This window comes from Natrix helvetica, assembly GCF_964273705.1.
Source record: "Natrix helvetica genome assembly, chromosome: Z".
NCBI classification, from domain to species: Eukaryota; Metazoa; Chordata; class Lepidosauria; order Squamata; family Natricidae; genus Natrix; species Natrix helvetica.
In genome coordinates this window covers 127992976-128008688 of record NC_138554.1, presented here as the reverse complement: position 1 = coordinate 128008688, position 15713 = coordinate 127992976, and the positions used below count along the sequence as shown (strand labels likewise).

Sequence of the window (15713 nt, the reverse complement as noted above, 5' to 3'; positions counted from 1 at the left end):
GACACTTAAAACGACCCTCCGAGCAAACTGGAAGTGACTTCTGGTTTGCTCGGAGGGTCATTTTAAGCCTCCATCCGGAGGCTTCCTTGACGCCTTCGGAGCGCTTAAAATGACCCTCCGAGCAAACCGGAGTCACTTCCGGTTTGCTCGGAGGGTCGTTTTAAGCGTTCCGAAGGCATCAGGGAAGCCTCCGGGTGGTCCCTGAAGCCTCCAGAGGGCCTCCGGGGGGCGGGGAGGCTCTTTTCGCCCTCCCCAGGTTCCTATAAAGCCTCTGGAGCCTGGGGAGGGAGAAAAAAGCATATAAAAAGGGGGTGGTCGCGCGTTGTGCGAGCATGTGCACTGGGGTGGTCGCGCATTGCATTATGGGTGCGGCACACCTGCACATGAGCCCCCTGCGCTCCCCCCCTTGTGGCACGCGAGCCAAAAAAGGTTCGCCATCGCTGCTCTATAAGCTTCCTAAAAGCTATGCATGCCCCTTTTTTGGCAAAAAATGGGCCCATTTTCACAAACAACGGTCTGGTTTGGCTTGTTTTGGGGAGCACTCTACAAGCCTCCTAAAGGCTTCATGCCTTTTTAAAAAAATTGCCTCTTCAAAATCTTGGTGTGTCTTATACTCTGAAAAATACGATAAGTTGTTCCTGCTGATGCTATTTTAAACTTGAGTTATTCGCATTTAAATTAATTTCCTTTGCATTCAAATTATATATTTTTTTGCATTTCATTATTCTCATTTTTAGTTGCCTTAAATGTCATTTTTGGCAGGAAGACAGGGTATAAATCCAAATAATAATAAAAACATCAGTAATACTGCCATCATATTTTCAAATATTTTATTAAAGAAGCAAACATTTCTATAAAAGATTTGGCTTTCTTCTTCTTTTAACTAGAGGGGTTCAGTTGATGAAGGCTAATTTTAATCAAGGGTTTCTGAGTTAAAATATATATATAATGAGATATATATTTCTGTAATCGATCTCCTTCAGATCTCATAGTTTACAGTTACATTGTTTACAAGTTTTGATAGTACATCTTTCTATGTTTCTGAAAAAACGGATTAGTCTATGGAAGATAATACTGAAATGGATGTGTGTAATTTCGTATTGCTATTAAGGACTTTTGTTGTTTTTTGTTTTTCTCTACCATTGTGTGCTTCTATTCATGTTTTCACAGCATCATCCGCCATCAGGTGTATTTATACTGAACTATTCAGTAATACTTGCTTGTTTGTCTTCCAACTTGAAAATATTTCATTAAGTGCCTTGGAAAGCGGGAGGCGCAATGGTTCAGTGGTTAAGATGCTGGGCTCATTGGCTACAAAGCCCACAGCAGGCGTGTTCAAGATGTGAGCATCACACAATGGGGTTAGCGCCCATCTTCACCTAATTCCTGCCCACCTAGCAGTTCAAAAGCATGCAAATGTAAGTAGGTAAATAGGCGGTACCACTTCAGTGGGAAGTTAACAGCGATCTGCAGCATCACGACCACGGAAATATCTTGGAACAGCACTGGCTTAACAGCCTTGAAATGGAGATGTGTGGCATCCCCTATAGTCACCTATGTCTATGGAGTAAAATCCATAAGGACTCCTTTCCTTTTCCTTGGAAAACAAATTCGATCTGGGTGAATTTGCCCATTTTAGCTTCTTTTTTCCAATCTTCATTTTATACCGTTTGTGAATTTTCTTTAAAAAGTATGAAGGAACATTTGTACGCCTTTCTTTACAAACTGTTAGTACTCAGTTTTCCTAACATACTGTACACACCTTTCCAAAGTAACTTTCTCCCTTTAAATTCATTTCTCTAAGTGGTTTTCATAATTGGTACATCATGTTAATCCTCTTAACGTATGCAGTTCTGTACTGTTTTTGATAGGAGAACTATCAGGGGTGAAATGCTACCAGTTCTGACCAGTTCCCTAGAACCTGTAGCAAAAAATGCTTTGCCCAAACTGGTAGTTAAAAAAATGAAAAAAAAGTTTCCGATGATCGTGCAGATGAGCTGTGAACAGCGCAATCGTCAGACTCTCTTTATTTCACTTTTTAAAGCATTTTTCCCCACCTATTTTCCTACCTTTTTTTTGGCAGCAAAAAAAAAAAAATGCTGAAAAAGGTGAAATAAAGAGGGTCCAAGGATCGCATGGCTCACAGCTGATCTGAGCGATCGTTGGAACCATTAAAAAAATCTTTTTAAAGCACTTTTTTCCTGCTGGTTCGGGTGAATAGGTAGGAAAAAAATGCTTTAAAAAGTGGAAAAAAGTTGGCCATGCCCACCCAGTCACATGACACAACCGGCCAAACCAAGCCATGCCCACAGAACCAGTGGCAATTTTTTTTTAGATTTCACCACTGAGAATTACGTCAAAATAAAAAGAGGAAAATATTATAAGGAGCCATAAATAGGTTCAGAGCAGGATTTAGAATATGGAAATAACGTAGGACAATAAATCGAAGACATTTGTCTTTCATTCCGAAGGGAGATTTTCTTGTCTGCTTAGCATCACAACAATGGAGACATGAATAAAGTAGCTACACCTTTATTGATATTTACCAATGGTGGGCTTCAGTAACATCACAGAGGAATGCCATGTACCTGCCTCGCACAGTTCCTGTTTCAGAAAAAGCTTTCGGGCAGGAAAAAGTTTCTCCAGCACTGTAGTTGCAGTCACAATAATGGTGCATTTCTCACCAACAGTGTCTGTTATCCTTTTCTGAATGGCCAAGTAACCCAGCGAGGGCAAAAATGACTTCAAAGAGGAACAGCTGGCTTTCTAATCATTGCGGCTGATGATGTAGGCTTTATTTGTGGGAACATGACGCTGATGCTGGGAAGCAGCTTTGATTCTGTGGGTGTTAAATGACTGCCCGGTTGCCTACAGAGAGATGACAGACATGGAGACAATGATGAAAATTTGATGGCAGCTGCAATGGAAAATTCCTATGACTAAATGCTTAACAGGGATTGGGAAATGAGGAACAATGGCTTCTCTCCAGTTAGATGATAATTTTCTGTTCTCCAGGCCCTTAGCCCCTTGGTGATGCTTCATTCACGACGTTTCCAGAATCACTGTCTGAACCTCTAACAGTTGGAAAAGAGAATGCAAATATTCTGGTGAAACTCACCCATCCAGTAGAGAACACGGCTCCTAATATTTATTGTGTTCTTCAGCCTCTCTGCGATCCTGCAAGGAACAAGTATGGCATGAGCATTTTCCTGTGGTACTAATAGGTGAAGCATATTCTTAAGTTCCAAAAACCAAAACTTGACCTACCTTTATTTGGAGTTTGTGCTCAAGGGATATCCTTTCGTGCATAGGACAGATTTATATTAATGTCCTTTGTATGGGGCATACTTCTGCAATCTGTTAAATAATGGGAGACTATGAAATCAACATACATTTTCGTATATTTCCAGGGAAGGGAAGTTCTGTAACAGTCAGGTGATGAGCACTCTCCATTACTCCCTGTGTTTGCTAGGAAACCTTGTTTCCTGGCAAACACAGGAAACCAGCTGTACATCTCCACCCCGAACCACCCCAACGAGGCCGTCGAAATGATGTCCCGGTGTTTGGAAGCCGTACGGGTCTGGATGGGTGACAACAGACTCAAGCTCAACCCCTCCAAGACGGAGTGGCTGTGGCTTCCGGCTCCCCGGTTCAACCAGCTGATTCCATCGCTGGCCATTGGGGGCGAGCAACTGGCTCCCATGGAGCGGGCGCGCAATTTGGGCGTCCTCCTGGATGCCCAGCTGTCCATGGATGACCATGTAGCAGCCGTGGCGAGGGGGGCGTTCCACCAGGTTCGCCTGGTGCGCCAAATGCGCCCCCTATTGGACCGGGATGCCCTTCGCACAGGCACTCATGCGCTGGTGACGTCCCGCCTATACTACTGCAATGCTCTCTACATGGGGCTTCCCTTGAGATGCACCCGAAGACTACAGCTGGTCCAGAATGCGGCCGCGCGGGTGATCATGGGGAGTACGAGATACTCCCATATAACACCTCTCCTGTGCGAGCTGCACTGGCTCCCTGTGGTCTATCGGGTGCATTTCAAGGTGTTGATCACCATCTTCAAAGTGCTCCATGGCACAGGACCTAGTTACCTGCGGGATCGCATCCTGCCCCATACATCCCTACGACCAATTCGCTCTCACAGAGAGGGACTTCTCCGGGTGCCGTCCACTAAGCAGTGCCAGAGGGCGGCTCCCAGGAGCAGGGCCTTCTCTGTGATGGGCCCAGCCCTCTGGAATGACCTCCCCCCCGACATTAGGATTACTACCGACCTCCGCTCCTTCTGTTCAAAACTCAAGACCCACCTTTTTCAACTAGCCAGCCTGGCTCAACCATAGTTCCATTCTAATCCTCCTGGCAATTTTTTAAACTTGTAATTTTATATCGGGGTATTTTATTTTTAATCTTATTATTACTATTTCTATGTATTGTAATGATTGTTGTGTGATTTTTATACCTCCTCTGTGAAATGTGTAATGTTTAATTTGTATAATATGTGCTTTTTATTTATTGTACGCCGCCCCGAGTCCCTTCGTGGAGATGGGAGCGACTAACAAATCTAATTAATAATAATAATAATAATAATAATAATAATAATAATAATAATAATAATAATAATAATAATAATAATTGTTGGAAGTGATTCCAATTTATATTTTTGAGGGATGCTCACTTTCTTTTCAAACAGATCTCTTCCTTGCTTACCTGAGTGAGATGTCTTTGTGTTTGCAGGCTCAATTAAGCAACAGCGTTAAGATTTATCGAGCAATGCTTATGGGTGAGCTCAACAAATCCCTAAAGTCTATGGAAAAATGTTGCCCTTTTTAAATCACGCGCAGTGTCACCCATTCCTCTTCCAGGTTTATGATGTGCATGCATTTGTGATGAACAGTTGGCCTTCGTGCTTGCAGCAATGCCGGAAACTGGAACAGCTGGTCTTCCATTTTCTGGCATGAGCATGTGTGCCAGCCACCTGATCGGTGTGTGGGCATGCGCACCAGTAACTGGAAGATTAACTGGGTGGCGCGCATGCGTGGGCCAGAAACTAGAAGTTCATTTTCCGGTGCACGCATGTCCCCTGGGCAGCTCTTCTTCTGGGTTACGGCCCCAATGAGCGCACATGTGCTCCCTTTTTGGCACTCGGTGCCGAAAAGGTTTACCATCACTATTCTAAGTGCTTCATCACCGAACATCTAATCATCAGGTCTCCACTTGGTAAGGCAATGTAATGTAGCCCACAATCAGCCTCTTGAAAGTGCGATCTTCTCTTGTAGCCTGAAGTTATATACTCTTGGTGATGAGTTTTGTTCAGTTGGGAAAAAAAATCAAGTATCCTTTGAGTCACATTCAGCTTCTATGACTTAATGGGTACATTCATAGAGTTTTCTTGAAAACAATATAGAAATAATTTTCTGGATTATTGGAAGAATCCTAAAATGCAAGGGAAAGATTATTTTCATGTTTTGGTTACAATTAAGATTGGAGTTTTCATTAACTCATGCCAAACTCTTACTTCTGCCTATTTTTCTATCCATATAACATAAAAAACTTCATTACAGGTTAACCTTAACTGTACAATAGATTTAATTCCCTTCCTCCTATAATATTTCATAATTCAACTTCACTTTTCCTTTCACTATTCCACCAATGTAGTGATACATGACAGTGACAAGTTCTACTGATGCAAAATTTCCATCAACATACCTCCTGTCTCAGTGTCTTTACTGGGACACTGATAGATGTTCAAGATGTTTCTTCAAAGTATTCTAAGAAAGCACTGATTTTCTATTGGTTGTCTGGAGACTCCTTACTTTCCCGTAGCTCACCTGAATTTCTACAGATAAAAATAATTTGTTTCCCCAAGACTTTCATTGTCGCCTTCCATAACTTGGGATGACTTTGTCTGTTTTGCAAGCCAACTAGATGCTTATGTTTCACTGACAGTGAAGTGAAAGAAGTTAAAGTTTCTGGAGTTAAGCAAATCGCTTCTTTACTAATGTTTAGGAAGGGGTCCAAAAGACATTCTACACCTATCAGCATTACTTTTTAGCCAAACGTGTTATTGTATAAGTGGATCAAAGCACATATTATATGTGTGTGTGTATGTGTGTGCATGCGCGCGCGCGCACACACACACACACACACACACACACACACTGATCTTATTCAGGTCTTTTCCCGTGTAAGATTGAGATTGTCTTGGCAATGTTTCGCCAAGGTCCCACTTGCCATCTTCAGGCTGGTGTTTTCGGCTTCGTGCTTCATGCTCGGCTTCGTGCTTCATGCTTGTCACTTGCACAAGCACGAAGCCGAAAACACCAGCCTGAAGAAGACGAGTGAGACCTCGCTGAAACGTTGCCAAGACAATCTCAATCTTACATGGGAAAAGACCCGAATACAACAAGACCAGCATACCTACACCTGTGTAAATCTACGAAAACACAAACACACACAAAATTTGTAGATTAAACCCATCTGCAGATCGGCTGATCCTCATTTTTTTAACCCAAATATCATGAAAAAGGCTTCACCCACAGATAAACCAAGCTCAAACTTTTTACAATTGGCGTATCTGCGAGTAGTGTATTTTTTTAATGGTGTTTGGATTAAAAATTAAAGAGTCTGTTTATCTGTATATGGGCTTATCCACAAATATATAAGGGATATACGAGTACTTTAAAAACTGAAGAAATATATATATACCATATAAATTTGCAGATTAGTGCTTCCACAAAAAGTTAATCCCAATTTTGGAAAGCACTTTGGCGCTTAAAAGTCTTGGTTTATCCAGCAATATACAGGGCAACATTTTCTGAATCCCATGGAATGAACAATTTCACGAAACATATTTCCCAGCTAGGTTGGGTCCATCCAGAGATTGATTAATCTTTCTGTTTTGGTTTCTGACAGCTTCTTATTTTTCCAGGCTTCATTGGTTTCTTCCATTTCCACACCAGTTTGAAACATTAAGACATAATTTGTATGAAAATTCATACTTTTTCCCTGCTCATTTTTTCTAATACACATGTTTTTGATTCTATATATGTTATTTCCATTTAAGAATTCCATTTTGTACATTTTCATTAATAAATGGAGGTTTGATTTTGAGAAGTGCTTTGCAAAATTTGAAGAATGGTGAGTATGGAAAGATAATGGAATTTTGGCTTGAGAATTGGTTCAAAAGGGTGGAATTTACATAAGTAGGTTTGCATTGCAATGTGAATCAGCTGAATTCCTTCCCTGTCTCAGGCTCCAGCCAATATTTTTATTTAGTTAAAACACCATATAATCTGATTCTTTAAATGCAGCAGTTTGGGAATTCCTTTAATATATTTCTGAAATGGTGTGTGGAGAAGACTTGTAGTTTATATTTGCTCATACTGTCTTTAGATAAAATCTATTATAGTTTTGACCTATTACTGTTTTTATTCCCTTTATGTTCTGTTGATGCACATAAACTGTTTAATTTGACCACTTGGTTCCACACATTTGTTCAATGAGCCTTGATTTTGTGGCCAGAAATGGGTTAGAAAATGTCAAACATGGTTTTTAAAATAGGTACATTCACAGCACGCAAATATGTAATACTGTAATTTGTGTAATGCATTTTAACCTAGAATAATGTTCAAAGTTGAATGTACTATAAAATAGTCCATCTAATTCAACAAGCTGAGTACTTGTACAAGGCAAAAATGAAAGAAATGCAAGCTAAGGTTAGTTGATTGGCATGCAAAGTAAATTAAAAAAAATCTACACAAACTAATCAAAATTGTCAGAAGAGTTAAAATTGAAATAAAGCTAGGGTACACATTGAATAAACAAATAAATATGTAGCAAAAGACCTCTCTTGGAGGATTTTCCATGCAGATATGGATCATATATCTTATTTTGCGATCCTGAAATATCACACGAATACATCTTTTCTCTATGAGTAGTCAATAAATTCTAACATAAATGGGAAAAATCTGAAAGCAGATAAAGATCTCAAGGAAAAACTTATAACAGGGTTCTCTATTTTTTCCAACTTCCTTTTCAGAAACTTAGGAAAAGCAGAAGAGATTTCACTTAAATAGAAGTAGAATCCAAGACAAAATGGCTATCAAGAAGGACAAAACTGAAAGAAAATTCAGGTAACAAAATCAATCAATCAATATAGCCTCATCGCAACTTAGTTATTTTAATTGCTAACTGAAAACTAGCAACATTTTCAAATTAGAGGACACAAAAATTGAATTGTTTTCTTGCTTCAGCACTCAAGTATGCCACATGAATATATAACCAGCAAAACACCACCAGACTTTTCCTTTATCTCAGTCAATTGATTGACAATCATTCTCCAGACATCTTTAATATTTGTCTGAATTCTGGAGGTGAAACCTGGGAAATAGACATGTACATTTTAAATAATGATGTCCCCTTTTGTCTAACTGTAACTCAATAGGGGGAGGGAGATTAAAAAGGATACCCCCTGTATCTTAGTTATGATGTCTTTCTTAAGAGCAAATATACTTTGATAATAAAAACAAAAACAGGGGTCTATTTTCCTTACTTGTGGAAGGACTATTAATTTGCAGCTGAAATATTGATGGTTCTTCAAAGGTCTCTATGCTTAACTTCCTTTTTTAAAAAAAATAAATTAACTCGTCTGGTGGCTCTTAGTTATGCAAAAGGGGAAGGAAATGCCAACGTCTTTGCACATGGCTTCAGCAGGGAATGAGACACCGCTGAAGTACAGCACCCTCTGGGCGGGCATTCTGATAAAGTCACAATTTATGGCTAGAACACAAGAAATCACATTAATTTCACAGAATCCCTTCAGCTCGGTGGTGGCTACCTCAGAGCTCTCACCTGTGGCAAATGATTACATTTCCTCCTGCTGGGAATTTGACTGGGCAGACGAATGTTAAAAAGAGCCTGCAGCGCAGCCTGTGCTGCTTGACCTTTTGCCAGCTTCTTGCTACGTCCTGAGCCTTCAAATGTTCTCCCATCCACTCTCACAGCCATCACAAAACGCTTGGTATGCTGCTTCTCCCCGGTCTCCGAAAGGCAGACGTACCTCAGTCCAGAACGCAGCTCATTGAGCAAGACCACTGGGTTCTTTTCGCTCTTGACGGTAGGCGCCATCTTGTGCTTGTTTTGTTTAGGGTGGCCCATGAGATCCAATGTGTGGTAGAGTAGCTTCCCTTGACGGCAGGCCTTAGAAAGCAATTCGTTATTAACAGGGGTACAGACCGAAAATTCCTTATTGTGTGTAGACGGTTCAAACTCTTTGAACAGAGTATCCGGAAAGTCTTCTAGGTCTGACGTAAAGTCTGTAGATGGGTTGAAACAATTTCCCATGGCGAAGTGCGCTTGAGATGCATTGGGAAACTGCACAAATGACTTGAGGGCTTGTTCAGCAGCTCTCATTTTGGCTTTCTTTTTCGTTGGGCCAGTGCCTTCAAATGTATGTCCATTGACCTCCACAGCAACTGCAAATACTGGGGCATGGACTGGGCCTGTTTGAGAAATCATTTTATATTGTAAACCAGGTTTAAGTTCATGTAACTGAACCAGGGCATTCTTTGGTGTTACAGTCCATGAGATCTTCTTGCAGATGAGCTGAAATTTGCAGAAATGTCCACTGTTGCCCTCTTCTAGAGGCCTTTTTCTTTTAACCCTGGAAGCTGCTACTCTTGATCTTTCATTAGAAGCAACTGAATGATCTTCTAAATTGCCAATGTTACGGTTCTCCTTTACTTCCGCACTGCTTATATCTGTTTGGAAAAAAAAGCAAAAAAAAAAAAAAAAAGCCCACTAACATTACTGGAACTAGTGCAAAATGTACACACAAAAGTTCAAATGTATTGGTATAAATCTTGACTGAGTTATTATTTTTAAATCAGTTTGGCAAAACCTAGTTATATGGCTAAGAAGAATTTCTTTCTTTCTTTAAGTATGTGGATTGTTAAGTGTTGCAATGAATGTTATAAAGCTTACAATAGATAGCACAAAATAACTTTTACACACGTACTGCTAAATTATTACCCTACCACAAAATGCAATGCTGACTGCTAGTAAACATTGTTTTTAAGGGGATTAAACTAATTTATAGAAAGTAAGCTTATTAATCAGTATAAGACAAGATGACTATATACTACAATCAGGATCAAGGTCACCATGGACATGGATCTGAATACCATCTCCTGGGAAAATAGCTATATCTTACTGGTGTACTTCCCACAGACATCTGGCTTAGCAATCATATAAAACAGGATGCTGGACTGACTATGCAGTCATCTGCTTTAATCCAGTAATGCTCTTATAGTCAATGTCAATGAATGATTCCAGGAGATAATTAATGCTTGAGTGGGGGGCATAATGCTGCCTGCTCTGATACAGATGGAGATGGGCTCTCTTTTAAAGAAACTCACCCTGATAATTTGATCATATTTATACGATTATAACTTACAATTTTCCTTTCTTTAAGGAAGTGGTTGAGAAGGCAATGGGGAGCTATCTGCTCAGAAGAATCTAGATATCTAGGTAACAGGGATGAAATCCAGCAGGTTCTGACAGATTCTGGAGAACTGGTAGCATACATTTTGAGTAGTTCGGAGAACCCGTAGCGGAAATTTTGAGTTGTTCAAACAAGCGGCAAATGCCACCTCTGGCTGGCCCCAGAATGGGGTGGAATGGAGGTTTTGCAATATCCTTCTCCAGAAGTGGGGTGGGAATGGAGATTTTGCAGTATCTGCTACCCCCACCTAGCCATACCATACCTACCAAGCCACACCCACAGAACCAGTAGTAAAAAAATTGAATTTCACCACCACTGGGAAACAAGATAATATAGATTCTTTTCAATCAATATTCAGCCATGGGACCTAAATGACATTAGTTGCTTGGGGGAATGACTATCAGGACCAAGTTCTGAGGGAGTGTGCTCCTCTTGGTCCTACTAAGCCCTTCAAAGCCATTCTGTCTACTAAGCCTTGCAAAAATATTCCACCATGGCATTATTCTGGGCCATCAGCAATGGTTGGGGCAGGATCTTGAGGTGAGTTCTATTCTGTGGTAGATGCATTCAAGCACTTGTATTCTCCAATGCCTTTACAGATATTCCAGAGACTGCAGATGGCATATGTGGTAGTATGATTAATGGTGGGACAATACCAGCAGTTCAAAATAACATCCAGTTTAAAGTTGTTACACTGGTAACCAGTAGGATTCTAGGACAAATTCAAAGTCTCAGTTGTTGCCTTTAACACTCAACTATTAAGTCACATCAACCCTCGCCTTGCCTTAAAAAAATCTGCCCATCATCTGGAAAGGTCCTGCTGAGAATCCCTCTCCATGCAAGGTAAAAATTGGTAGCTCTGTTATAATATTGCCTACAATCTAAAATGATTGTCTTCTACAGATATGTGGAGTTCTAACTCTCTTTGCAATCTAAATCAAGGGAAAGAGGCCTATTCCATTCAACCTTTGTTTTAGACCAGGGGTGTCAAACTCAAGGTCAGGGGGGGGGCTGGATCTGCCAATGGGGGTGCTTAACTCTGGTCCATGGGGCACCCTGGAAACAGCAAAGGACTGGTCCACAGTGCCTCTGCCAGTGAAAACGGAGGTTGCAAGGGTCGCATGCAGCCCTCCCAAACTCTATTTTTAATGGCAGAGGGTTGCAGGAGGCCATTGCAGCCGAAAACAGAGTTCAAGAACCTATTTTCACTGGCAGAGCACTCAGGTGACCACAGGTGCCCCCAACATGAGTGATGTCTAGCTGGACATGCTCACTGTGGCCATGCCCACCCTAACCCCCTGAGTTCAAACACAACCCTGATGTGGCCCTCAAACAAATTGAGTTTCACACCCTTGTTTTAGACCAATTAGGGCCCCATGACAGCTGGGCATTTATAAATGTATTGTATTAGTTTACTTTATGCTACTTTACAGGAATTTTTGATTTGCTCTTCTTTACCTAAAGTCTTGCCAGATTGGGGTAAGCTAGAAAAGCTTCAAGCAAGCAAATGAGCAAATACATAAGTTGTATAGCAAGTGCTTCCCTCCGTGGAAGTAGAATATGATTTGTACAGATAGTCCTTGACTTACAACCACAGTTAGGACAGAAACTTCTTTGTTGCCACAGTTGTAAAGCAAATCATCGCAGGAAGTCCAGTTGCCTGTTGTTTGTCCCACTTTGGGACAATCATTGGAGTTGTTAAGCAAAACCAGTTCACCCTATTGAATTAGATTGTTGGAAGCCTCCTGAGAAGGTCACAAAGGGCGATCTTGTGACCCCAGGATGCTCAACTGTCAAAAATATATGTCAGTTGCCAAGCATCTGTATTGTGAACATGTGACTGTGGGGATTCTGCAATGGTTGTAAGTGCAACAACTAGCCATAAGACTCTTTCCCCACTGCCGTTGTAAATTGGAAGAGTTGTAAACAAATGGTTATAAGTTAAGTATTACCTTTATCTGAAATTTAAGTCCAGATAAAATATGTCTGTCTACATACTATTCTAGTTCAAAATTTAATCCTTATCCTTCTGCTTTTCATACAAAGCTTTTAAGTATAGAAATGTTTATTTCTTCAATGTCCACATAAAGTGAGTAAATTAGGATTGTACAATATGCTTAACCCTAAATCTGGACTAACAAAACACAATGGCTATATACATTCTATGCTATGTCCATAGTACTATGGTTTAATATGATAGCAGGATGCAGATAGAATGCTGAAATTTCAAACAATACAGCTATAATGTGTCCCTGGGATGGGCAATTACTTTCTATACTAACTTAAAACTGATCTCCCTTCCCCACTGTCTCAAAGCAGACACAACCTATTGCTTCCAGCCATGCCTTTCCTAGAAAACAATGTAGAAATGTAGAACATTTACCCATCTGCCCTCCCGTTTTAAACAGTTTTTACTGAACCAATCATTGTAGACAATGATACTGGAAGCATGAAGAAATAGGTAACCCTTGTTTCACACTGTATTCAGGTTCGGAAAGAATTGTATTGATTCTGCACCACTGAATAGGAAAACACAAGGGGTTATTTGTATTTATAATTCATATTGCCTTTCCCAATCTCTATTCCCCTCTCTTACTTTCATAACACTGGCTGCATGGTTTGTGAACAGAGTAAATTCATCTTTAAGCCTCCACATTTTTTCAGACTGAGAGACTGATTCTGATAATAAAAGTAAATAGCACCCTTTGAGACCCGGGAGCTCCTGTGATCTTAACAGAATAGATTTGCCTCAACCTGGGGCTCCCCTAATCTCCTGGGATTATGCACCCCAGAATTCCAAGCCAATTTGGCCAGACTAAAAATTGTACCTGGATGTTTCTGGTTTAAACCCAACGTTCTGTTGCTACACTTTGTTGGTTCTCAAATTAGTTGCAGATTTCAGAGTATTCTGTCAATAATAGTCCTGCTTTGAATTGTAGTTTTGACTACCATACTTTTCAGAGTATAAGGAGCACTTTCCTCCACCCTAAAAGTGGGTGAAAATTGTGTTGCGTCTTATACATTGAATGTTGCCGAAGCCCCACCCACCCACCAGGCCCCACACTTCAGCTGTTTTCGGCCTTCAGGTGTTGCGTTTTTGGCTTCTGCATGCCCCATTTTAGACCTGTTCCAAGTTCTGGGGATCACCACAACACTTTGCCACCAATGCGCATCACGTTTTCAGCCTCCACACATGGTGTTTTTGGCCAGTTCCAGGTGGCAGTAGCGGCTCCAGTTCCCGCCCCCTGGAACTGGCTGAAAATGTGATGCACAGAGGCCAAAAAACAGGCATGCGGAGGCCAAAAATGTGATGCACGGAGGCTGGAAATGCGATATGTGGAGGTGGCAATCAGCGGTGATGTACTGTAGTGATTCTGGCAACCTGGAACGGGTCTAAAATGGAGCGTCCGGAGGCCAAAAAACATGTCACATGGAGGCGGTGATATGCTATGGCGATCCTCGCAGCTTGGAACAGCTGATTGGCGGTATTCCAAAATGCTGATTCAACTGCCAATCAGCTGCTCATGCTGAATCAGGCTGCAATAATATGCTGAAGCTGACCAGGCTGTTTGCTGCAAGGACACTAGCCAGATGAATAACTTTGAATGCTGGTTGGCAGAGGCATTTTGTTTCTTGTTTTCCATCCCAAAAACGAATGTGCACCTCATACTCTGGAGTGTCTTATACTCTGAAAAATACGGTACTTTAAGAATTGATTCAGAGGTGTGGGAACTGTAGCTCTGGCATATCAGGAGGACACAAGGATGTCTGGAGGGGGAGAAAACTGATGGAAAAATTCTGGGGGAGATCATCCGTGGTTTTGGGGTTGAATACCATCTGTACGCTGATGATACTCAGCTGTACGTTTCAACCCCAAACCACCCCAGCGAGGCTGTCGAAGTGATGTCCCGGTGTTTGGAAGCCGTCGGGGTCTGGATGGGGGACAACAGACTCAAACTCAACCCCTCCAAGACTGAGTGGCTGTGGCTACCGGCACCTTGGTTCAGTCAGCTGACTCCAACGCTGGCCATAGGGGACGAACAACTGCCCCCTGTGGAACGGGTGCGCAATTTGGGCGTCCTCCTAGATGCCAATGGACGACCATGTGGCAGCCGTGGCAAGGGGGGTGTTCCACTAGGTTCGCCTGGTGCACCAATTGCGCCCCCTTCTGGACCGGGATGCCCTACGCACGGTCACTCATGCACTGGTGACGTCTTGCCTGGACTACTGTAATGCTCTCTACATGGGGCTTTCCTTGGGACGCGCCCGAAGACTGCAGCTAGTCCAGAACGCAGCCGCGCGGGCAGTCATGGGGAGAACCAGGTACTCCCACGTAACACCGCTCCTGTGCGAGCTGCACTGGCTACCTGTGGTCTTTTGGGTGCGTTTCAAGGTTCTGACCACCATCTTTAAAGCGCTCCATGGCATAGGGCATAGCTACCTGCGGGATCGCATCCTCCCACACACATCCCTGCGGCCAATTCGCTCTCACAGGGAGGGGCTTCTCCTGGTGCCGTCCACTAGGCAATGCCAACGGGCGACACCAAGGAGTAGGGCCTTCTCTGTGATGGGCCCAACCCTCTGGAATGACCTCCCCCCCGACATTAGAACCACCACTGACTTCCGCTCCTTCCGACAGAAATTGAAGACACACCTGTTCCGACTGGCTGGCCTGGCATAATTTTAACGTCTACCTCCTGGCATACATATTTCTTACTGGTTTTTTAGGGGGATTGTTCTTTTAAACTTAATTTTATAGGATATTGGGGTTTTAAATTCTGTACATTTTAAATTATTTACTTAGCAGTACAGTTCTGTATATCTTTTTATCCTCCTCTTATTTATGTATCTATCCACTTAATAATTTTAATTGTTTAAATTTTATAGTTATTTATGATGTATTTTGATATGGACTGTACACCGCCCCGAGTCCCTTTCGGGAGAGGGGGCGGTCTATAAGCGCTAAGAAATAAATAAATAAATAAATACATAAATAAATAAATAAATAAATAGGTCAGTTCTTAATTTAGGGAAGGTGGTTGGGGAAAAAATTCTTTTGCTCTTTGAACAGCATTTTGGAGAACTTGATTTTACGACCTACTTCAAACATGATCTATGGGATACATCTGCCTGCACTGACTACCTATTGATCCCTCTGTGTATGATAGAACGGAAATATAAAGAAAATTCCATCTCTCCCTCTGGCTGT

General features: G+C 41.7%; 1 protein-coding gene across 4 annotated transcripts in view; it reads right to left on the bottom strand.

Moving 5' to 3' along the window:
• Positions 1-15713, bottom strand: part of ADARB2 (adenosine deaminase RNA specific B2 (inactive)) — a 530434-nt gene that overhangs the window by 140460 nt on the left and 374261 nt on the right. For all 4 annotated transcript variants that reach the window (XR_014173611.1, XR_014173612.1, XM_081933431.1 and 1 more), the window contains exon 4: positions 8854-9761. Coding sequence is in view for 2 of the 4 variants with exons in the window: in XM_081933431.1 (XP_081789557.1) it covers positions 8854-9761 (908 nt within the window). In the remaining 2 variants the exon portion in view is untranslated. The remainder of the gene's footprint in view (positions 1-8853; positions 9762-15713) is intronic.